Source organism: Oryx dammah, unplaced genomic scaffold, assembly GCF_014754425.2.
Source record: "Oryx dammah isolate SB20612 unplaced genomic scaffold, SCBI_Odam_1.1 HiC_scaffold_3, whole genome shotgun sequence".
Lineage (NCBI taxonomy): Eukaryota > Metazoa > Chordata > Mammalia > Artiodactyla > Bovidae > Oryx > Oryx dammah.
The window spans coordinates 99856768-99883042 of NW_024070187.1; the positions used below are offsets into that span (position 1 = coordinate 99856768).

Genomic DNA, 26275 nt, shown 5'->3' on the forward strand with positions numbered 1-26275 from the left:
TCTTGGGAAAAATTTCTCGTGTTCTACAACTTTCCATTTTAAAAAGGTATCCATGAATCATTCTACTTTCTCCGTCTGCTATTTCTCCTCCTTCACAGGAATTTTTGTTTCTGTTTTATTTTCTATTTTACTTTGAAAATTCTTCATGGATGTAGTGACCTCTTAAATGGGGTTCCTACTCTCCAAGTGGTATCCAAACCACACAGTAGAATGCAGAAGAAAATATAAACATGTAATCTAGAAAATAAATTAAACCTTGTGCTGCTATGTTGCTTTAGTCACGTCCGACTCTCTGCAATCCTATGGACCATAACACACCAGGATGCTCTGTCCATGGGATTGTCCAGGAAAGAACACTGCAGTGGGTTGCCACAATGCCTCCAAAGGATCTTCCTGACCCAGGGATCGAACCCACATCTCCTGTGGCTCCTGCATTCCAAGCAGATTCTTTACTGCTGAACCACAAGGAAGCCCAAATTAAGCCTTACTAATAATTAATAAACTGTGGAAAGTTCTGAAAGAGATGGGAATACCAGACCACCTGACCTGCTTCTTGAGAAACTTGTATGCAGCTCAGGAAACAACAGTTAGAAGTGGACATGGAACAACAGACTGGTTCCAAATAGGAAAAGGAGTATGTCAAGCCAGTATATTGTCACCCTGCTTATTTAACTTATATGCAAAGTACATCATGAGAAACACTGTGCTGGAGGAAGCACAAGCTGGAATCAAGATTGCCAGGAGAAATATCAATAACCTCAGATATGCAAATGACACCACCCTTATGGCAGAAAGTGAAGAAGAACTAAAGAGCTTCTTGATGAAAGTGAAAGAGGAGAGTGAAAAAGTTGGCTTAAAGCTCAACATTCTAAAAGCTAAGATCGTGGCATCTGGTCCCATCACTTCATGACAAATAGATGGGGAAACAGTGGAAACAGTGTCAGACTTTATTTTGGGGGGCTCCAAAATCACTGCAGATGGTGATTGCATCCATGAAATTAAAAGATGCTTACTCCTTGGAAGGAAAGTTATGACCAACCTAGACAGCATACTAAAAAGCAGAGACATTGCTTTGCCAGCAAAGGACCATTTAGTCAAAGCTATGGTTTTTCCAGTAGTCATGTATGGATGTGAGAGTTGGACTATAATGAAAGCTGAGCGCTGAAGAATTGATGCTTTTGAACTGTGGTGTTGGAGAAGACTCTTGAGAGTCCCTTGGACTGCAAGGAGATCCAACCAGTCCATCCTAAAGGAGATCAGTCCTGGCTGTTCATTGGAAGGACTGATGTTGAAGCTGAAACTCCAATACTTTGGCCACCTGATGCGAAGAGCTGACTCATTTGAAAAGACCCTGAAGCTAGGAAAGATTGAAGGCAGGAGGAAAAGGGGACAACAGAGGATGAGATGGTTGGATGGCATCACTGACTCAATGGATATGAGTTTGGGTAAACTCTGGGAGTTGGTGATGGACAGGGAGGCCTGGCATGCTGCAGTTCATGGGGTCGCAAAGAGTCAGACACAACTAAGCGACTGAACTGAACTGAACTGAACTGAACAATTAATATTGGTTTCTCCCAAGCACATTTTATCCTCCTCACATTGGTCATATATAATCTAGGGTAAAAGATGCAACTTGGAAGGAAAAAAGGAATTTCACAGTTTGGGGACAGTTGACAAAGGCACTCTGAACTCCTTCCTTTGAAAATAATAGTTCGGTGTGTCTGCTTTTTAGGAGATTTATAGCAATCATCTTAGTAGTAGAATATTATAATGTATGTATTAGTGTTAATGCCACAACAAATCACCACAAACTTAGCTGCTCAAAGAAGATAAATTTATTATCTTACAGTTCTTCAGGTCAGAGGTCCTACACGAGTCCCTCAGGGATAAAGTCAAGACATCAGCTGGCTGAGTTCCTTTCTGGAGGTACTGTAGAACAACCTGTTTCCTTGCTCATTTGGGTATTGCTGGCAAATTTCAGCTCCTCATGGTTGTATCACTGTGATCTCCATTGTCTTGCTAATTGGCAACTGAGGGCTTTTGCCAGCTTCTAGAAGCTGCCCTACTCCTTGTCTCATGACACTTTTCCTCTGTCTTCAAAACCAACAAGGCAAGCCCCTGTCATGTTTTGAATCTCTATTCTCTTCTCTCTCCTTGTGTCTCTCTTATCCATTCTTCTGTCTTCCATTTCCATTTTTAAGAATTCATGTGATTACAATGGTCCCACCTTGATATTCTAAGATAATCAATCCCCCTATTTTAACGCCCCCTTCATCTTAAGTTATATGGCAAAAGATCCTTTTGCCAAATAAGATAACATACCAAGAATTCTGGGGATTATTTGAAGGATCACTATTCTGTCTACCACACTTTGAAATTGTTTTGTGTAATACAGAAGTTCACCTGCAACCTTGTGTGTGTGTGTGTGTGTGTGTGCGCGCGCGCGCGCGCGCGCTCAGTCACTCAGTTGTGTCCAGCTCTTTGTAACCTCATGGACAGTGGCCTACCAGGCTCCTCTGCCCATGGGACTTTCCAGGCAAGAATACTGAGCTGTTTGCTTTTCCAGGGAATCTTCCTGATTCAGGGATGGAACCCATATCTCTTATACCTCCTGCATTGTCACTGTGTCACCTGTGACATTTTGTGTCACAAAGATGTTGACCTGCAACCTTGCACCATAATAAACAAACATTAAAAATAAAAATTTACCTAACTTGTAAAATATCTACACAATGACGTTTTGGCCCACTATTTTAAAATATTAAAATATTCCATCTTCAAATTGCAAAAACAGCTACTGATTGACATTGGCAAAGACTGAAATTCCCTAGGTGAATTTCAGTGAAAATCTTGGTATATTTAATAAATGAAGTTTAAGTGCTAGTAAATGATTTAGTAGTATAGCAGCTAGGCACTTCTGCCATTTGCATTGACTAAGCATTGAGAGTGAGCTTAAAATGAGTTGTCAACATGAAGTGAATGGTTAAAACTTATATCCACATGAAAGCTGCACACAAATGTTTAAAGCAGCTTTACTTATATTTTCCAAAACAAAAGCAACCAAGATGTCCTAAGAGTAGATGAATGAATAAATAAACTATGGTACACCCAGACAATGGAATATTATTCACTGCTAAAAATAAATGAGCTTTCAATCCATAAAAAGACATGGCAGAAACTTAAGTGTATATTACTAAGTGAAAGAAGACAATCTGAATAGCCAATCCAATATTCTGTTGGATTTCAACTATACATTCTGAAAAAGGCAAACTATGAAAACAGTAAAAAGATCAACTGTTGCCAGTGGTTGAGGATATAGAGAGAAATAAACAGGGGGAGTATATTGGATTGGCAGGGCAGTGGAAATACTCTATATGATACCATAAAAATGGATACATATCATTTTACATCTATCCAAAGCCATAGCATGTATGACACCAAGAGTGACCCTACTGCAAACTATGGGCTTTGGTGATTATGACGTGTGACTGTCGGTTCATCAGTTGTAATAAATGTGCCACTCTTGTGAAGGATGTTGATTCGGGGGATACTACGCATGCATATGAGCTAGGGATTTATGGGAAAAATCAGAATCATCCTCTTGATTTTGCTGTGAATCTAAAACTACTCTTAAAAAATAGTCTTAAAAATAAATTATTAAAAGAGTGAAGTGAATCAGATTTTAGGATCATCTTATGAAATATGAAAAAAAATACATATATCAAACGAGAGGGGGAAAAGGATTTTTAAATCAAAATCGAGAGCTTCCCTGGTGCTCTATGGTAAAGAATCCTCCTGCCAATTCAGGAGAGACAGTTTCAATCCCTGATTAAGGAAGATCCCACATGCTGTGGAGCAGCTAAGCCTGTGTGCCACAACTATTGAGCCTGTGCTCTAGAGCCCATGTTCCACAACAAGACAAGCCACACAGTGAGCCACACACCACTACTACAGAGTAGCCCCTACTCGCTGCAACGAGGGGAAAGCCTCCATAGCAACAAAGACCCAGCACAGCCAAAAATAAATAATAAAATGCATAAAATTATTTTTTAAAAACCTACCTATTTTAAAATGATGTTTATTTCATCTTCATCTTATTCATCTTTTAAAAGGGGTATTTGTGTTTTTAAATAGATATCCCTAATATGTTATACAACAGATAAATATATTGTTATAAGTAAATATTGATTATAAATAAATATCAATATACATGTATACTTATAATGCATTGTCCTAAATTTTTACTTATAGTTGTGAGCCACTAAATTGAAAATTACACTAAGAAGTTCACACTAAATATATTTGGTTGCTAAATTACAAGTTAAAACTACAAAAAAAATGCTTACTAATCTGATATCATCACTTTTGCAAGAGTTTTATAATCAGTAAGTTAGATCCTGATTTGTCATCATTTCAATTTGCCACTCAAAATGTCACAAAAAGAATGGTTACCAAGGAGCCCAAAATCTTTCCATTTTGGAAATACTCAACAAACATTTTTTTAATACCTCTTTTCTAATAGGCAACTGAATTTTGAACATTAAACTTTAAAAGTCACTGAAACATTTGAGATCTCATTTATACTTCTTGAGAGTAGATAATTTTATTTTCTGGTTATCTGAACACATCTTTCCTCATTTCTTGCTGTGAGAACATCCAATAAGATTTTTGAAAGGCTTTAGCAAAAACTCTGGTTTTCTTGGTTCCTCTATGGTTGTTGTCTAATGGATTTTTTTTTTTAACTAGGAAAAAGCTAATCACAAGCAAAGATGTACATATTGTTAACCAATGTGTCAATAAATTTCTAATAATGTTCATACACTTATTTTTCTTTGGTAGAATGGATATTTCCCATCTCAAGTCGTACTATTTATTTGTATATGTGTGTTTGTGGCTAGTCAACATATACAGCTGGTTCCCTCTAAAAATAGAAGTTAAATCCATCCTACTTACCAGACTATTCCCTGAGCCCCAGAGCCAATAGGCTTTAGATTCTGGTAGCGTTTGAGAACCGTAAACGTCGAGTCTCCCACTTCCACGCTATAGAACTGGTTGTCAACTTTGCTTTTGCTCATGTTGTAATGTTTGGCAATATATGACACATCCACTTGTTTATCGAATCCCTGTGGAAAAGAACAACGAAAATGTGAGACAAGTGAACAGCCAGAATGGCAATGAGCTGCAGAGAAGCCTGTTCTTTCGGTGATTACTAATACTTTGTCATCTGTGATCATTATATAAACCCACATTTCCCACAGGAAAAAATACCTATTAGCCCACACATGATAATCTGGAGTAAAAGAGCTGAGAAATATGCAAAGAAAAATTTGTTTTCAATGTTAAAACTATTTATGATAAAATATTCTTAGATCTGCATCATCTTTTCTGAAATGTTTCACTGAAACCATTTATTTATGCAGCAAACACCTACCAAACATCTACTGGCCCCAGAGACTATGTTAGATATTAATACTTCAAAGATGCTCCCTGACCATCTGTTGTAACAGCCATATAAAGAGGAATAAAAGAATGTATTTAGGTCTTCCCTAGTGGTCCAGGGGCTAAGACTCTGTGCTCTCAATGCAGGGGGTCCAGGTTCAATCCCTGGTCAGGGAACTACTCTCAGATGCTGCAACAAAGAGTTGGCATCCCACAAGTAAAGATCCCACATGTCACAACTAAGACCTGGCACAGCCAAATAAATAAACTCAATTTTTAGAAAAAGGGCAATGAGGGCTAATTTGCCTTAAAAAAGGGTTGTATATATATCCTTTTCTCAGAAAGAAATGAGATACAAAATAATGCATAGTTTTAATTTGGAAAATTTGAATTAAATAGTGTTGACTTCTTTTGCTCTCAGTAATACCAAAAGTGCTACTATCCTGCATGGAGAGATTTTAGTCACTAACACTGTTCTAAAATACCACATGATAGCTCTTTTATTTATTTCAAGTTTAGATTTTAAGTATCTCAATTGTTATATCTTTCATTTATCATTAAGAAAAATTCTATTAATTATATTTAGCAATTGAAGAAATTGCTATTTTGAATCATGATTTATGAATATATATAATGTAAATATCCATTATCCATGATTATTGTTTATGCATAAATGATCTTACATTGCTTTCTATGACTTTAAGTAGTTTGGATTCTGTAGTGAGAAGGGACATTACAGAATATTATCCAGCCTTTTCCTTGCAGCACACACTGGTGGATGCCTACCCAAAAAGTCATTCGTTTCCTTCTTGCTGATGTTGTTCAGGTTTTGAGCACACACATGCTCCATGGGTTCCTTCCAAGTTCCAGCACTTGACAACTGAACAGTCTAAACCAGTGGTTCTCTTTAGAGGTGGTGCCAACCCTTAGCAGGCATTTGGGAGACCTGTGGGCATGTTTTGGTTGCCACAATAATAGGCAATGTGGCTTATCGACCAGTGCTAGTGGTCTATGAGTGGGCCATGCCCCACGCATAATAAGTGGGACATGCCCACACAGCGAATAATTTTCTATGTCCCTTACAATTTTTGAGCATGCCAAAGTTTTAACTAGTGAAAAATAAAACAAAACTGGCTTTAATGTTCTGAGCCCAGAATCTAAACTAAAGGTCTTTGTATGGTTTTTACACTGACCTCAGAAAATCTAATTCTCACATAATATGAAAGAAAAGTTAAACCGTCTCAGGCTCTGAAATTCTAGTTGATAATAAAATCATTTCCCTAGACATTTAAAAAATATTTTTAAATTGGAGGATAATTGCTTTACCATATTGCATTGACTTCCGCCATACATCAACATGAATCAGCCATAAGAATACATGTGCTCCCTCCCTCTTGAACCTCTCTCCCACTCCCACCCCACCCCACTCCTCTAAATTGTCACCGAGCACTGGGTTGAGCTCCCTGTTCCTGTACAAAACTTCCCACTAGTTATCTGATTTCCATATGGTGGTGCATATATGTCAATGCTACCCTCTCAATTTGTCCCACCTTCTCCTTCCCCCACTGGGTCTAAAATCTGTTCTCTATGTCTGTGTCTCTATTTCTGCCTTGTAAATAGGTTCATCAGTATCGTTTTTCTAGACTCCATATATATGCCTTAATATACCAAATTTGTTTTTTCTCTTTCTGACTTTCTTCACTCTGTTTAACAGGCTCTAGGTTCATCTATCACACTAGAACTGACTCAAATGCATTCCTTTTTGTGGCTGAGTAATATTCCATTGCATGTATCCTTAGATATTTTTGGCATTTCATTTCTAATTAAAAAATTGAAATGGAAGTACAAACTGATTTGCCCTAGTATGCTCTTGGAAGAGGGGCAAGCAGCATCAATGATGCAAATGAGGAAAATACAACGGGGACTGTGCGGACATGGTGGCAAAATCCACGAATCTGGTGCAAGAATCTTAAGACCGCAGACAGACTTGAGACTGAATACTCGTGACAGAAGCAGTCTATGACTGGGATGCATGTGCTAGAAACAATCCAGTACCAATGCACACAGACCTCAAAGAACAGAGTGGACTGTGTTAGGAGTCCAGGTTGTTCGGACAGAGACTGAAAATTCAAGTCATTTACAAATACAGTGATGAGAGGTTTGACATTCAGGAGGCAGTCTGTGAAGCACAGAACAGAAAATTAAACAAGACTATTAAGAATCAGAGCATTGTAAGCCCATTCACGGGAGACTAAATAGAGTTTATAATTTAGACAATGGGTGTGGACAATAACAGAAACAAGGACATCATAACAATCCTTTATTTCAACCACAGTATCAGGAACTCTTCTCCACATCTATAATCTATTTTTACTCTAGATTTTTTTTTTTACATATTGGCAAAGTAACCCTAATAAAGTCATTTTCCCTCTCAACTAGGAAAGGTTAAATAAATTGTAGTTCGACTAACAAACAAATTTCATCTGTCATGGTTGTACATGCGTGCTACATCACTTCAGTCATGTCCGACTCTTTGTGACCCTATGCACCATAGCCCACCAGGCTTCTCTGTCCATGGGACTCTCCAGGCAAGAATACTGGCATGGATTGCCATCCCCTCCTCCAGGGGATCTTCCCGACCTAGGGATCAAACCTGCCTCTCTTATGTCTCCTGCACTGGCACGCAGATTCTTTATCACTGAGCCACAGGGGAAGCGTCCCCCCCGTCAAGGTTAATTTGGGAAGAAATGCCTGACTTGCCATTTTGTCATTTCTATTTCTGACCACCCACAAAATTCTTAGCACACACTAGTCTCATCAAACCTAAGTGATCTATTTTCTTCTTCCCCCATGTATTCATTCTCTTCACCTCTGGAATGTCACTTATTCCAACTGCACTCCAGGTGTGCAGTGATCCTATGTAATGATCCTTTTGTTCCAGACCTCTTACTCTAGAGACAGAACAAAAAGATAAAGTCCCCGTCTAAATGAAGACAGTCAAAGAAGCAGGGAGTTAAAATGTGGATGATGTAACTTAGAGCAGAATAAAGAAAAGATGCTGGGAGCAAACAGAGTAGCGACTAATTGCCTGCCTACATTCATTACCGTTAATTCATTCAACTAGTATGTATAAAACAACCACAAATGCCAAGCCATGGTTTAAAATTGGTTATATTGAAAAGAAGACTTGATTTGTGTTTTCTCTGGCTAACCTTATTCCCTGTCCTCCCCCTCTAACTGGTTCTCAGATGTGAATGTGCGTCTGGACCACCTGGGGCGCTTGATCAAATACAAATCAGTGACATAACACCTCAGAGATTTGAATTCAGGCCATCAGGATGGTCCTGAGGGTCGGGAGATTAGCAGGCAGTGCAGGTGGTTCTGATTTGAGGATCTGACTTTGAGAAAGGCAGCATTAGAACATCATTCTCACAGTGTCCTCCTTGGAGCATCCATATTGGCATCACCTGCAGGCTTGTTTAGAACTACAACTGCCTCACTCCCACCCCAATCCTATTGAATCAGGAACTCTGAGGTCCAACATCTTGCTTTAATAAGCCCTCTAAGTGTTCTGATGGATATTTAGAATCACACCCTGGAGAAGGACTGCCTGAAGCCTGTGAAACAGATCATACAGCTCTGCCTGAGATATTGGCAAAGTGAAACACTTATTACACAGCAGAAATAATATTTCTGCATCTACATCAGGGAACACACTCTGTGTCTTTACATATTGCCAAATTCCATTGTCCATGGCAAACACAAACTGGCAACCAGAATGCCTAGTTAGGACAAGGATTTATCCTGTATCTCAGATTCAGGTATTTGAAAGAGACCCACTGCTCCAGACTCAAGGACTAACAAAGTCTTGGTACTCAGACAGGTCACCAGCTGGCCAAGTTTTATGTAATGGAGTATATCATTTCATCCCAGCAACGGACCCACCTGAGAAGTACCCTATAATTTTTCACAGTGTGTGCCTGGAGCAGGACTTTTCACATAAAGGGGAAGCTATAAATGGACTTAGTGGTAGTTTGGTAAAATGTTTAAAACAATCAAAGGGCTTAGACTAAGAGCAAAATTTTAGCTACAAAAGTATTCCTTGTCAGAAAGAAACAAATAAAAGCTACTCAAATGATATTTCATTTCATGTGTCAGCTAATGCCCTGACACATTTTCTAAAATAAAAATTACTCAGTGATCTTTTTTATCCATTTCAGAGAATTTCTTACAATAAGATTGAAAATCATCATTGTGAAGTTTGTGAACTCACACACACACACACACACACACACACACACACTTTCCTTCCTTAATTTCCATGCAGTCTCTCTTGTCATGACTATAAAGGTCAAATATAAACTCTTCTTTAAAAATGTGCCTATGAAAATATGCTATTAAGCACACTATAGAAAATATGATCAGTGATAAAGAGATTTTTCACCAGTTGTATATTTTAATATATTCTTGGTTCATATCCCAGAACTGATGATTTGAACCCAAGAAGGGAAGAACCAAAAATTCATATTAGAAAGGCGTGAGTGTGTGTTCAGTCATATTTGACTCTTTGTGACTCCATGGACTGTATGTAGCCCACCGGGCTCCTCTGTCCACGGGGTTTCTCAGGCAAGAATACTGAAGTGGATTGCCATTTCCTACTCCAGGGGATCTTCCTGTGCCAGGGATAGAGCCCACATCCCCTGAGTCTCCTGCATTGGCTGGCAAATTCTTTAACACTGCACCACCCAGAAAGCCCATTGGAAAGGTATGACTTTAGTTTAAGGCTAATAGATTAAGGCAGAGATTCTGATGTTTTAATATAGATCAGAACTTCCTGAGGAGCTTATAAAACAGATTGCTGTGTCCCACTGAAAAGTTTCTGATTCAGTGGGACTAAGACAAGACCAAGAGTTTGTAGTTCTAACAAGCTTCACAAACTTTAAGAACCACTATTTTGAAGAACAGTAGATGTAAGAAGTCTCACCACTCAAAAAGGGCTAGTTGGAGAGGCCAAAACTCAAAGAAACGCAGGTCAACCCAAGTAAACAAAGGATATGGAAGTTTAAAATAATGCCAAGATGCCTTTCCTTGGTACCAGCACCCCTATAACAGGCCCGGATGTTGTATTCCCTAGGATATGTTCTCCTACCTCACAGGTGCAATATAGTGCTCAGTCAACTTTACTTCATTTATCTCATGGAGATAAACATTCCATGACCTATTCATATTAAATTTATATAAAACATGGAGGAACGTATGAAATTCATACATGCTATTCATACATGCTCATCAAAATGAAAAGTCTCTTTCAGAGAAGAAGCTAAGATGTTGAAATTAATTATAAATAAGAAATATTACATTAAAAATGATAAATATCACAGTGATAACATTTGGAGATCAATACAGCTCAAAATAACTAAAGGTTTAGAATACTCTATTCTATTATCAATTCAAATTATTTTTAAAAGTACTTAACTCATTCTTTCACCAAATACTAATCTTATATTTAAATGAATTGACAATTTACTTGATACAGACATAATAGAATTTTCTTTGAAAAAATTCAAAACAAACACATTTCCTCCCTGTCCTCCATCTGCCAAAAAAAAAAAAATATTTAAGCTAAATTAAAAGAAGATTTTTTTTGTTATTAGCAGTTTGGTAGGCAGAAAGGAAATCTGAATAGAACCTGTTCTGTCAAAAGACTGCATATTAGAGAGAACTATAAAAAAAGGGGGGGGGCCTTGTTTCATGATTGCCCATCATCAGTTCAGTGGCTAGCACATTGCTTCGGAGTTTGCAGAAACAAATGTCCCACGTTACTGATCCTATCTTGCAAATGTCCAAAGCCTTGGTTGCATTTTTCTCAAATCTAATAACCCGTATGCCATCCCCTCCTCATTTTCATTTGTGCATGGCTGGCCAATGTTACTGCCAGTCATTTCCTGAGCAGGAAGCATTAAGGTTTAAGAATTTTTAGATGTTAAGTTTCTTTCGTTTCTCTTGAATGATATAACTGAAAAGATCATCAGGCCTGGATTAATTCTGCACTTAATATCTATAAAACCAAGCAATTTTATTCTTTCATTCATTTATTATTTATATTCTGTGTGGTTTCAAAAAGGATTTGTGCAGTTCACCATAAAAGATATAGGAGCAATAAAACCATTAAATCCTCTTTTAAGAGCAAATGTCAAATAAAGCAGGCTGAGAGATGACAGTTTTACCAGAAGACTTAAGTTACAAATGTCTACTGTCTGGAACACGAAAGTTAGTGTCATGCTTACAGCAAGCCAAAGAAAAGCATGACAACAACAAAACCACAGTGAGTGGCAAGTTTTGATTTGTTAATTTCATGAAGTATATCATACAATAGTTCATAGGAAAAGCAAAATTTCTCCAGCACTCAACCCTAAGGGAAAAAATATTCAACACTTCTTTATATAACCCTGGAATCAACAAATAGGCAGTAGATATAGCATTTTTTCATCAAAGACATAGAACTCTGCTCCATACAAGTCATATGATTTCAGTTCTCAATAAGGCAGGGGGAGAAAGATGAACCAGCATTGATCACTTACCAAGTAAAGGTGAACTTCATATTCTGTTAAATACTATATTCAACACCAACAACAGGTGGGGGAAGTGGCATATAGAGTTGTTAATTGGCTCAAAGTCTTGAAACTATTAACTATTAATAGTGTACCAATTAATATGAATTGAAGTTTGTCCAAATCCAAACATGTGCTTTTCTTTTACTATTCATTTGTTCAGCTAAAATAACTTAGAACGGTGATGTCATTTTCTTATGAAAAACTGAGCTGTAGGAATAGAGCTTAAGAGAGATGAATGAGTAACACATCCTACTCTTTCACTGATCAATTGTCTCAGTCTGGAGTTTGAAGTTCACTGAACAGTTCAGGATTGAAGTAGACAGTCTTGTGTTGGTGATTGAAGTTCAGGATTGAAGTAGACAGTCTTGTGTTGGTGATGGAAATCTGGATTTTCAGAGCTGCCCAGAAAATGTATTTGTTAAATGCTTGAAGTGAAAGTGAAAGTCACTCAGTCATGTCTGACTCTTTGCTACCGCATGGACTATACAGTCCATGGAATTCTCCAGGCCAGAATACTGGAGTGGGTAGCCTTTCCCTTCTCCCGGGGATCTTCCCAACCCAGGGATCAAACCCAGGTCTCCTGCATTGCAGGTGGATTCTTTACCAGCTGAGCCACAAGGAAAGCCCAAGAATACTGGAGTGGGTGTTAAATGCTTTGTGCCAGGCACTATTGAAGATGCTCTGGATGTGATGTCGATCTAGCTCAACAGGATAGCCAAGATGAGTCCACTACAAAACACATCTCCAGAAAATGAACTGGTCAATCCGTTAGATAGTATTTTAGCACTGATATTTGGATACTGAAAACTATCTGCCAAAAGTGATGATTCTACTTTTGACACAAGTGATAATGAGCTCTTTAGTCTTATAGTTATGACCAATATATTGAATTGCTCATGATGTCCCTCCATGATTGAAATATAAAGTCAGCAGGAAAAATGCCTGCTACTCTGTTTGTTATGCCAGAAAGGCATGTGTTGATTCCATTTAAAATCTGAATCACATAGTCTACATATGAGTTTTAAAGGGGAGATTTGAGACAATCTTTAATGACATTAAGGATGATTAAGGTTGCTGAAAGAGTAATTGTGGTTTTGGACCGTGAATTTTAAATCATTAAAACTAGGCTCAAAAACATCTTTATTAGTCAAAATAGGAACCATTACAATCAACATATTTCTGCCAACAAGAAATATGTTTGCTTATTCCTGAGGCATAAAAACCCTTGCTTTGGGATTCAACGAACTCTTAGAAAGCACTTTCTGCATCCTGCTGGTTATGGAAGCATTTTCCCTGCAAAAAGTTCTCAAGATGCTTGAAGAAGTGGTAGGTAGTTGGCAAGAGGTCAGATGAATATGATGAATGAGGCAAAACTTCAAAGCCCAATTCATTCAACTTTTGAAGCATTGGTTGTGTGACATGTGGTCAGGCATCACTGTGGAGAACAATCAGGCCTTTTCTGTTGACCAATGCCAGCTGCAGGCACTGCAGTTTCTGGTGCATCTCATCGATTTGCTGAGCATACTTCTCAGATGTAGTGGCTTCACCAAGATTCAGAAAGCTGTAGTGGATTAGATGGGCAGCAGACCACCAAACAGTGACCACGACCTTTTTTGAGGGGTGCAAGTTTGGCTTTGGGAAGGGCTTTAGAGCTTCTTCTTGGTCCAACCACTGAACTGGCCATTGCCAGTTGTCGTATAAAATCCACTTTTAGTGGCATGTCACAATCTGATCAAGAAATGGTTCATTGCTTTTGCGTAGGATAAGAAAAGATAACATTTCAAAAGAACAAATTTTTTGATTTTCAGTCAGCAAAGATTGAAGACAGGAGGAGAAGGGGATGACAGATAATGAGAGGGTTGGATGACTCACTGGATATGAGTTTGAGCAAACTCTCCGGGAGGTGGTGAAGGACAGGGAAGCCTGGAGTGCTGCAGTCCATGGGGTCACAAAAAATCAGACACAACTTAGCGACTGAGCAACAACATGAGGCACCCATGTATTTGAGGTTTTTCACCTTTTCAATTTGCTTTAAATGCTGAACAACCATAGAACAGCCAACAGTGAGTTCTTGAGCAACTTCTTGTGTAGTTATAAGAGGATCACATTAATGATCTTCTCAGTTGGTTGCTGTCACCTTCCGATGCCAGCCAATGCACTCCTCATCTTCAAGGCTTTCATCTCTTTTGCAAAACGTCTTGAAGTACCACTGCACTGCACTTTCGTTAGCAGATCCTGGGCCAAATGCCTTATGGATGCTGCGAGTTGTCTTTGCTGCTTTATGAACCATTTTGAATTCGAATAAGAAAATCACTTGAATTTGCTTTTGGCCTACATCATTCCCCTAGTTAAAAATAAATATAAAATAAACAGCAAGTAACAAGTCATTAGCAAAAAAAAAAAAACAACAAAGTGAGAAATGCACATTAAAATGATGTACAGCATAACATTTATTTAAGAATGCATTCCAGTATCTAACAGCAAAGTTCAAAATGTAAAAACAGAATTATTTTTGCATCAACCATCACTTCATGGGAAATAGATGGGGAAACAGTGGAAATAGTGTCAGACTTTATTTTCGGGGGCTCCAAAATCACTGCAGATGGTGACTGCAGCCATGAAATTACAAAATGCTTACTCCTTGGAAGGAAAGTTATGACGAACCTAGATGGTATATTAAAAAGCAGAGATATTAGTTTGCCAACAAAGGTCTGTCTAGTCAAGGCTATGGTTTTTCCTGTGGTCATGTATGGATGTGAGAGTTGGACTGTGAAGAAAGCTGAGCGCTGAAGAATTGATGCTTTTGAACTGTGGTGTTGGAGAAGACTCTTGAGAGTCCCCTGGACTGCAAGAAGATCGAACCAGTCCATCCTAAAGGAGATCAGCCCTGGGATTTCTTTGGAAGGACTAATGCTGAAGCTGAAACTCCAATACTTTGGCCACCTCATGCAAAGAGTTGACTCATTGGAAAAGACCCTGATGCTGGGAGGGATTGGAGGCAGGAGGAGAAGGGGACAACAGAGGATGAGATGGCTGGATGGCATCACCCACTCGATGGACATGAGTTTGAGTGAACTCCGGGAGTTGCTGATGTACAGGGAGGCCTGGTGTGCTGCAATTCATGGGATCACAAAGTCAGACATGACTGAGCAACTGAACTGAAGTGAACTGAAATAAATTTTGTTCTGTCCTGAGCATATTTTCCCCATTCAACTTCTTGAAATGTTTCCACTTTAAGAGGAAGACTGCAGTATGGAATCTATATCACTTTCCCAGAACTCTTACTCTGTGGAATCAATGGCTTGTTGCAAATCAGTAATGCAGTAAAAACTCTTAAGACTTAAATTTTGTTTAATCACTATTTTCACTTATTTGAAAAAGCATATAATAGTAATCAATAACAGGACAGGCATGGCTTCTGCCTGCCTGTTCCTTGTATATAAAGGAAGATAACTAATACTGCTTGAATACCTACTAAGTACCACGCTTATATTAGGACCAGATGCTGTGTTAAGTGTATAATAAATCAGCACAAAACACACACAAAAGATTAAAGTATTTTCATTTTGCACTTGAGAAATCCTAGACTGAGTACTTCAGCAAAGGGTAACAGTACAACTTTCATCTAAGAATCATTACTGGGAGGCCTTGGGCAAACTTTTAACAATCTTAGCCTTAGTCCTTTTATATGGAATGCTGGCAACACATGCATATCTTAGGAATAGTGTAAGTTTCATTCCAGTTCACCATTTAAAAAAAAAAAAAAAGAGTCACACAGATTTTCTGGCCTCCCAGTGCTTATAAAAGTAGTGTCTCTTAAGTGTGCAATAGTATTGCGTTTAAAAATAAATATCTCAATTTTAAAATATTTTAGTGCTAAAAAATGCTAACTCCTGAGCGTGAAGTGAATCAGTCTTTTAGCTGGTGCAAGCTCTTGTCTTAACATTGATGACTGCTGACTGCTCAGGGTGGTAGCTGCTGAAGATTGAGGGGCTGTGGATATTTCTCAAAGTAAGACAACAATGAAGTTTGCCACATCAACAGACTTCCTTTCACAAATGATTTATTCCTAGCATACAAGGCAGTTTCATAACATTTAACCCACAGTAAAACTTCTTTCAAAATTGGAGTCAATCCTCTCTAACACTGCCACTGCCTTATCAACTACGTTTACACTTCAGTTCAGTCACTCAGTCGTGTCCGCCTCTTTGCAACCCCATGGCCTGTAGCACACCAGGCTTCCTGTCCATCACAACTCCCGAAGCTTGATCAAACTCATGTCGAGTCGGTGATGCCATCCAACCATCTCATCTCCTGTCATCCCCTTCTCCTCCTGCCTTCAATCTTTCCCAGCATCAGGGTCTTTTCCAAGGAGTCAGTTCTTCACATCGGATGGCCAAACTATTGGATTTTCACCTTCAGGATCAGCCCTTTCAATGAATATTCAGGAATGATTTCCTTTTGGATGGACTGCTTGGATCTCCTTGAAGTCCAAGGGACAACACCACAGTTCAAAAGCATCAATTCTTTGGCACTCATCTTTCTTTATAGTCCAACTCTCACATCCATACATGACTACTCAAAAAACCATAGCTTTGACTAGACAAACCTTTGTTGGCAAAGTAATGTTTCTGCTTCTTAATATGCTGTCTAGGTTGGTCATAGCTTTTCCTCCAAGGAGCAAGGGTCTTTTAATTTCATGGCTGCAATCACCATCTGCAGTGATTTCGGAGCCCCCCAAAATAAAGTTTGTTACCGTTTCCATTGTTTCTCCATCTATTTGCCATGAAGTGATAGGACAAGATGCAATGATCTTCGTTTTCTGAATGCTGAGTTTTAAGCCAACTTTTTCACTCTCCCCTTTCACTTTCATCAAGAGGCTCTTTAGTTCTCTGATTTCTGCCGTAAGGGTGGTGTCTTCTGCATATCTGAGGTTATTGATATTTTTCCCAGCAATCTTAATTACAGCTTGTGCTTTATCCAGCCTGCCATTTCACATGATATATCCTTCATATAATTTAAATAAACAGAGTGACAATATACAACCTCAACATACTCCTTTCCCTATTTGGAACCAGTCTGTTGTTCCATGTCCAGCTCTAACTGTTGCTCCCTGACCTACATACAGATTTCTCAGGAGGCAGGCCATGGGGTCTGGTATTCCCATCACTTGAAGAATTTTCCACACTTTGCTGTGATCCACACAGTCAAAGGCTTTGGCATAGTCAATAAAGCAGAAGTAGAAGTTTTTCTGAAACTCTCTTGCTTTTTCTATGATCCAGTGGATGTTGGAAATTTGATCTCTGATTCCTCTGCCTTTTGTAAATCCAGCTTGAACATCTGAAAGTTCATGGTTCACATACTATTGAAGTCTGGGTTAGAGAATTTTGAGCATTACTTTGCTATCATCTGAGATGAGTGCAATTGTGGGATAGTTTGAGCATTCTTTGCCATTGCCTTTCTTTGAGATTAGAATGAAAACTGACCTTTTCCAGTCCTGTGGCCACGGCTGAGTTTTCCAAATTTGCTGGCATATTGAGTGCAGCACTTTCACAGCATCATCTTTAAGGATTTTAAATCGCTTAACTGGAATTCCATCACCTCCACTAGCTTTGTTCTCAGTGATGCTTCCTAAGGCCCACTTGACTTTGCATTCCAGGATGTCTGACTCTAGGCCAGGGATCACACCATTGTGGTTATCTGGGTCATGAATATCTTTTTTGTATAGTTCTTCTGTATATTCTTGCCACCTCTTCTTAATATCTTCTGCTTCTGTTAGGTCCATACCATTTTTGTCCTTTATTGTGCCCATCTTTGCATGAAATGTTCCCTTGGTATCACTGTTTTTCTTGAAGAGATATCTAGTCTTTCCCATTCTATTGTTTTCCTCTCTTTCTTTGCACTGATTGCTGAGGAAGGCTTTCTTATCTCTCCTTGCTAGTCTTTGGACCCCTGCATTCAAATGGGTATATCTTTCCTTTTCTCCTCTGCTTTTCATTTCTTTTCTTTTCTCAGCTATTTGTAAGGCCTTCTCAGACAATCATCTTGCCTTTTTGCATTTTTTTCCCTCAGGGATGGTCTTAATCCCTGCCTCCTGTACAATGCCATGAACCTCACCCCATAGTTCTTCAGGCATTCTGTCTATCAGATCTAGTACCTTGAATCTATTTGTCACTTCTATTATATAATCATAAGGGACTTTATTTAGGTCATACCTGAATGGCCTAGTGGTTTTCCCTACTTTCTTCAATTTAAGTGTGAATTTGGCAATAAGGAGTTCTCTGATCTGAGCCATAGTCAGCTCCCAGTCTTGTTTTTGCTAATTGTATAGAGCTTCTCCATCTTTGGCTGCAAAGAATATAATCAGTCTGTTTTTATTATTGACCATCTGGTGATGTCCATGTACAGAGTCTTCTCTTCTGTTGTTGGTAAAGGGTGTTTGTCATGACCAGTGTGTTCTCTTGACAAAACTCTATTAGCCTTTGCCTTGCTTCATTTTGTACTCCAAAGCCAGATTTGCCTGTTACTCCAGGTGTTTCTTGACTTCCCACCATTGCATTCCATTCTCCTATAATGAAGAGGACATCTTCGCAGGGTGTTAGTTCTCGAAGGTCTTATAGGTATTCATAGAACCATTCAACTTCACCTTCTTCAGCATTAATGGTTGGGGCATAGACTTGGATTACTGTGATATTGAATGTAAACTATTTTTACATTATATTCTAAATCCTTTGTTGCCATTTCAACATTCTTCAAAGAAAATCACCAGGAGTAGCTACTTTCTCAAGAAACTACTTTTTTTGCTCATCCCTAAGAAGCAATTCCTCATCTGTTAAAGTTTTATCATGAGATGGTAGCAATTCAGTCACATCTTCAGGCTTCACTTCTAATTCTAATTCTCCTGCTTTTTCACTGCAAGAATCTGCAGTTCCTCCCTCCACTGAAGTCTCAGACCCTTCAAAGTGATCCAGGAGGGTTAGAATCAACTTCCTCTAAACTCCTGTTTAATTGATATTCTGACCTTGCCCCATGAATCACAAATATTCTTAATGACAACTAGAATAGTGAATCCTTTCCAGAAGGTTTTCAATCTACTTTTCCGAGATCCACCAGAAAAATCACTGTTTATGGCAGCTCTGTCTTTTCAAAATGTCTTAAATAATAAGACTTGAAGGTGGAAATCATTCCTCAGTCCATGACCTCCATAATGGATGCTGTGCTAGCAGGCATGAAAACAACATCAATTTCACTGTACATCTCCACCAGAGCTCTTGGGTGAGCAGATGCCTTGTCAATGAGCAGTAATATGTCAAAAGGAATCTTTTTTGAGCACTAGGTCTCAACAGTAGGCTTAAATTATTTAGTAAATCATATCATGAATAGATGTGCTGCCATCTAGGCTTTGTTTTTTCATATAGAGAGCACAAGCGGAGTAGATTTAGCATCATTCTTAAGGGCCCCAGGATTTCCAGAATGGTAAACAAGCATTGGTTTCAACTTAAAGTCACTGGGTATATTAACCCCTAACAAGACAGTTAGGCTGTCCTTTGAAGCTTTGAAGTCAGGCATTGACTTCTCCTCTATAGCTATGAAAATCCTAAATGGAATCTTCTTCTAATAGAAGGCTGCTTTGACAATGCTTAGAAACCTGTTGCTCAGTGTTACCACCTTCATTAATCATCTTAGTTAGGTCATCTGGATAACTTTCTGCAGCCTCTACATCAGTACTTGCTACTTCACCTTGCACTTTTATGTTAAGATGATGGCATCTTTTCTTAAACCTCATGAGCCTACCTGTGCTAGCATCAAACTACTTAACTTATATGCAGGGTACATCATGTGAAATACCAAGCTAGATGAAGCAGAAGCTGGAATCAAGATAGCTGGGAAAAATATCAATAACCTCAGATACACAGATGACACCACCCTTATGGCAGAAAAGGAAGAAGAACTAAAAAGCCTCTTAATGAAAGTAAAAGAAGAGAGTGAAAAAGTTGGCTTAAAACTCAACATTCAGAAAACTAAAATCATGGCATCTGGTCCCATCACTTCATGGCAAATAAATGGGGAAAGAGTGGAAACAGTGGCAGACTTTATTTTGGGGGGTTCCAAAATCACTGCAGATGGTGACTGCAGCCATGAAATTAAAAGACCCTTGCTCCTTGGAAGAAAAGCTATGACCAACCTAGACAACATATTAAAAAACAGAGACATTACTTTGCAAACAAAGGTCCATCTAGTCAAAGCTATGATTTTTTGAGTAGTCATGTATGGATGTGAGAGTTGGACTATAAAGAAAGCTGAGTGCCAAAGAACTGATGCTTTTGAACTGTGGTGTTGGAGAAGACTCTTGAAAGTCCTTTGGACTGCAAGGAGATCAAGCCAGTCAACCCAAAAGGAAATCATTCCTGAATATTCATTGGAAGGACTGATGTTGAAGCTGAAAATCCAAAACTTTGGCCACCTGATGTGAAGAGCTGACTCATTTGAAAAGACCCTGATGTTGGGAAAGATTGAAGGCTGGAGGAGAAGGGGACAACAGAGGATGAGATGGTTGGATGGCATCACCAACTCAATGGACATGAGTTTGGGTAAACTCCGAGAGTTGGTGATGGACAGGGAGGTCTGGTGTGCTGGGGTTCATGGGGTCGCAAAGAGCTGGACATGACTGAGCAACTGAACTCACGTGAACCTAACTGACAGAGCATGATTAACCATACATTGAAAACCACAGATAATTCTGGGACCTTTTACAGCACAATAATTTTGTCAGATATAAGCAATAACTTCATTTAATCTGATTACTACCTCAACCATAATTGCTCTCATAATATTGAGTTACATTTACATTCAGGTTAAGATCATTCAACAAGATCATTCAACAAGTCAGGCCTGAACTTTTACATGCTTCAAGCAAACCAAACACATACTCACATAAACCAATAGAGAAGTTTATCATTACAGAACCAAATCTTAGGTAGGATCTATACATTTTTGTTAGATAATATTTAGCAGCATAATGGAATCTACTTACTAACTGGAATAATTACATAATAAATCTCTTTTAAAAAGCCTGCAGAGGTAAAAGGCATAAATGTAACACTAATGTCACTCTTTTGAAATCTGTTTAAAAGTTAAGTTTTCATTTATTTAGAACAGCCACCATTTGTGGCTAGGAAGATTATTATTACTATATATATATATACACACACATAGCACATTTGTTATCCAGACATTAGAGTAGCAAAATAAAATCTACTTACCTAGTCATCTAGTAACATTTTATATCTATTAAGAAAAGCATCGTTTTAACTAGAAAATTCAACAGGCTCAGTCTTGGCCTTTATTTCTAACAAGGGGCTATACCAAAAAACACTAACTTCTGAAGACACTGAAAACAATTTTGCCATTAAGAACTCTACAAAGAGACTGCTATTTATGTCATTACCCAGTAATATTTTAGACCTTATACATCACTACTGTCCTTTGGAATTTATATAAAAGTCTTCTTTTTTTTTTCCTACTGGCCACCAATAGAATCTTAGGCTTCTTTGCATTTAATTATAGTATTTGGGTTCTGAGTCCTAGTCGCTACTCAGTTCAGTTAAAATTCTGTGTAACCAATAGAAGATGTCAAAATTCCATGATGAGACTAGATAAAGACATTCTAGTAAAATGGTTCAGGTTTCCAACCCCAGAATAAAACATAATTGAATTGTCTTGGTAGTTAATGGCACTGTAAAGATTAAATGAGATAAAGTCTTAATGAAGTCCCCACAGATAGAAAGCATCTGTTAAGTATTGAGGTGTTTCCTTTTCTGACTTGTTATCGTTTAGCCCATAGTTATCACTGAGGTTTTAACTGAAACTGGAAGAAGTTTTCTTTATGTTTTAAGCCAAGCTACTCTCTACTGTGCTTTAGACTAGATGGTGTTCTTTGAGGACAGTAACAATACCCACCCTGCTCCCCTAATTTCTACGTTACAGGTTCATATTAGAGCTACTCGGTAAAGAAGTGTGTGAGTCGCTCAGTTGTGTGTGACCCTTTACAACCCCATGGACTGTAGCCCTCCAGGTTCCTCTGTCTGTGGAATTCTCCAGGCAAGAAATACTACAGTGGGTAGCTATTCCCTTCTCCAGAGGATCTTCCTGACCCAGTTATCAAACATGGGTCTCCTGCACTGCAGGCAGATTCTTTACCATCTGAGCCACCAGGGAACCCCACTCAATAAAGATGTGTTGAATAAATGAATGATGGAACCAATCAATAATCATTCGATGTGTAGATGTCTCCACGCAAAGAAAGCCCAAAGAGTTTCTGTGTCACAGCAAAAAAGCAGATCACTGAGCTCAGTCTCTTTATTTCCACTGTTGCATAAAACCATAATTGTTGACTCACTAACATGAACCTCCTGTCTCTTAAGGCTTTTGGAAAATCAAGAAATCCTTTTAAATGATTTGTAATCAACTCAAGCATCAATAATAGGATAGGGCAATAAGTTGATAAATTGTTAAATAAGTGTTAGATTAACACTTGTGATTAACAAATTAACCAAAATACAAATTAAATATATTCCAATCCCATCACTTCATGGCAAATAGATGGGTAAAGAGTGGAAACAGTGGCTGACTTTATTTTCTGGGGCTCCAAAATCACTGCAGATGGTGATTGCAGCCATGAAATTAAAAGATGCTTACTCCTTGGAAGGGAAGTTATGAACAACCTAGACAGCATATGAAAAAGCAGACATTACTTTGTCAACAAAAGTCCGTCTAGTCAAGCCTGTGGTTTTTCCAGTGGTCATGTATGGATGTGAGAGTTGGACTATAAAGAAAGCTGAGCACCGAAGAATTGATGCTTTTGAACTGTGGTGTTAGATAAGACTCTTGACAGTCTCTTGGACTGCAAGGAGATCCAACCAGTCCATTCTAAAGGAGATCAGTCCTGGATGTTCATTGGTAGGACTGATGTTGAAGCTGAAACCAATACTTTGGCCACTTGATATGAAGAGCTGACTCATTTGAAAAGACCCTGATGCTGGGAAAGATTGAGGGCAGGAGGAGAAGGGGATGACAGAGGATGAGATGATTGTATGGCATCACCAACTCAATGGACATGGGTTTGGGTGGACTCCAGGTGTTGGTGATGGACAGGGAGGCCTGGCATGCTGGAGTTCACGGGGTAGCAAAGAGTCGGTCACGACTGAGCGACTGAACTGAACTGAAGATATGCACTTATCAAGATGTTAAGATGTTGAGAAATTGACTTGATTTTCAAAGGTGAGCAAATTTCTACTAGTGCTTTTCTGAGTTTTTATTTACCCTTTTTTATTCAAAAAGCACTTATTGAGCATTTCCTGAATTAAGGTAGAAGTCTGGGCTTGGAAGACAAGGATAAGGATGCCCTGGCCCTACCCTAGAGGCCATCACCATTGAGCTGGGAAAGCATAAACTTGTACAACCAATGGTAACACAAACTGGGATGTGGTAAATGCTGTAGACACCAGTGGGTATGCATGTGGTTTCCAACATACAGTATCTCTCTGTGCATATATTTCTTGGTTAAAACCATGACTCATCTATTCAGTACACCAGAGTTCCAAAAACAGCAATTTTCACAGATTTTTTTCTTAATTCATAGAGTGAAATTTAACAGTTCTTCACTTTTCTATTCAATTGAGAAAAGAAGGCTAAGAAGGCTTACCTACATCTCTGGAGAATCAAGAGTTCTGGCACTTTCAATTCCCTATTGGTCTATATTTTGTAAATGATTTATACAAGGGCAAACTTAAGATTGTTTTTCATTGTCTATGACAAATTTCTCCCCATAATAGAGCAAGAAACCTCCTGTCTACAAAAGCTGCTTGATGTTTTTAAAGAAAAAAAAATGAATAGGAGTAGCTAAAAAATTCAATGAATCTCATGTTCTTCAAATAATTTAACAAAGAAATAAGATTATTACTACAGTTAACTGACATATTTACTGTTGATAACTACCTGGGCAATTTTATTTTCTATATTTTCTATGATTTCTTTCTTATAACAGTGAGAAACCTGGAAATATGATATAACTTTTTAAAGCCAGAGATTAAGATTCAAGAGACCTAGATTCTGGATATTGTTGTTTAGTCACTAAGCTGCATCCGACTTTTTGTGACCCCATGAACTGTAGCTTGCCAGGCTCCTCTGTCTGTGAGATTTCCCAGGCAAGAATCCTGGAGTGCACTGTCATTTCCTTCTCCAGGGCCTCTTCCCACTTAGGGATGGAGCCCATGCCTCCTGCACTGGCAGGCAGATTCTTTTACCACTGAGCCACCAGGGAAGCCCTCCATTTGGGATATACTCGATCCCTAATTGTTGACAAGTTACTTAAAGGTCTTCACATACCACCTGTGAGGCAAGAAGTTGGGACAACCTAACCCTACTGTACATGGTGTTAAATGCCACGGCATACCAGGGATCCATGAGATGTCTCATAAAATGAGAAGCTTCCAAAGCACATAGTTTGCAAGAAAACTCAAGCAAATAAATAAATAAAACTCAAATAAATAAATTCTGCATTCATTTAGAGAAAATAAAGACACCATTTTCTTTAAATTGTTGGAATAGTAAATGAGGCACACAGCTACAGGACAGAAAAAATAAACATCATCAAATTAAAGTTCTACATGGAAAGTAAATTAAGCACTCTGAGTCACAACTAGAAATATCCTGCTTGCTATGATATTTTTAGGATTTAAGTTATAGAATACACATGTATATCTTCTAGGTATTAAAAGTTCACAGTAAGCAAAAAAAAAAAAAAAATCAGAGCCATTAAAAAAGTTCATGCTTCATTTCTTCTCTTTATTCCTTTGCTTTAAACTCTTTAAGAACTCTTCCTAGAACTAGACATTCTGAATCTGTACGCAAATTTGGGGAGACAATTTAAAAATAACTTCAACCTACACAGAAGATTTTTGGATTAAAAATAATAGCTGAAGTTTTAAGATTTTTTTGATAATTTCTTAAATTCATATTAATCTCAAAATATGTAAAAAATAAACTTTTTTGGTTTGTTTTTGGTTTGGTTCTTAAGGGCTAATGCCCATGGTAAATGACTACAACCATGGACGCTAAGGCAATGGCTTACAATCATAAAGCTTGCAAATGGCCCAGATATTCTAACCAGAAATTCAGGCCTGCTCGTTTTCCACCAGGGCACTATCCCAGCTGCAATTGACTGCATTAACCAAACATGTATCATTCATTATGCAAATATTTGGTGAGAGCCCACCCTCTGCCAGATATTATTGTTAGTACTACAACACAGCTGTGTGCAGAAGAGAGAAAATCCCAACTATGTGCTGTAATTATTCAACAACTGGCTGGGGTTGGAGGAGGGAAGAGGACTTATCTGCACCAATTGTTTATTTACATAATGTACATATTCCTATTATGACAGATCTACCAACCCAACATCACTGAACTTAGAGCAGGGAAGAGGTGTGCACACTCAATGCTTGTGAGCCTTGTCAGTCTGTGGGAGCTCACACCAAGCGAAAAATGTATTCCAGCAGAGAGAAACAACATGCAAGTCACATATATCAAAAGCTGTCATGGAGGGGACAAAATAGAAGACAAAGAAGCTGGGTAGGAAGTGTGAGATAGGCCGTGTGGAGTAGGAAGGGGCAATTTTATATAGAATATTTGAGCCAAGTTCTGAAAATAGTAAATGAGTGAGCCAAGTGGATAATAAAGGAAGCGCATTTTAAGGAAGTGTGTCTAGGTGGCAATACCCAAGGCAAAGGGTTAGGTATTTATTTAAAAAATTTTTACCATTAGTGAGGTGGGAAGACATCTCACTGACCAAATGGTTTTTCTGTTTTGTTTGTTTTGTTTTTAACCAAGGACGTGATCTCACTCATATTTTTCAAATATATCTCTTGAAGTTTTGAGAGTAAACCCCTTAAGCTCCTGCAATAACCCAGGCTTGGATCAGAATCAGTGCAGGTCAGTTCAGTCGCTCAGTCGTGTCGGACTCTTTGTGATCCCATGAACCGCAGGACGCCAGGCCTCCCTGTCCGTCACCAAATCCCGGAGTTTACCCAACTCATGTCCATCGAGTTTGTGATGCCATCCAACCATCTCATCCTCTGTTTTCTCCTTCTCCTCCTGCCTTCAATCTTTCCCAACATCAGGGTCTTTTCAAATGAGTCAGCTCTTCACATCAGGTGGCCAAA

At 38.5% G+C, this 26275-nt stretch overlaps 1 protein-coding gene across 8 annotated transcripts in view; it reads right to left on the bottom strand.

Annotated features, from left to right (window-relative positions):
* Nucleotides 1-26275, bottom strand: part of MAPK10 (mitogen-activated protein kinase 10) — a 372947-nt gene that overhangs the window by 152675 nt on the left and 193997 nt on the right. For all 8 annotated transcript variants that reach the window (XM_040237275.1, XM_040237270.1, XM_040237269.1 and 5 more), the window contains one exon: nt 4954-5123. In XM_040237275.1, coding sequence (XP_040093209.1) covers nt 4954-5123 — 170 coding nt within the window. The remainder of the gene's footprint in view (nt 1-4953; nt 5124-26275) is intronic.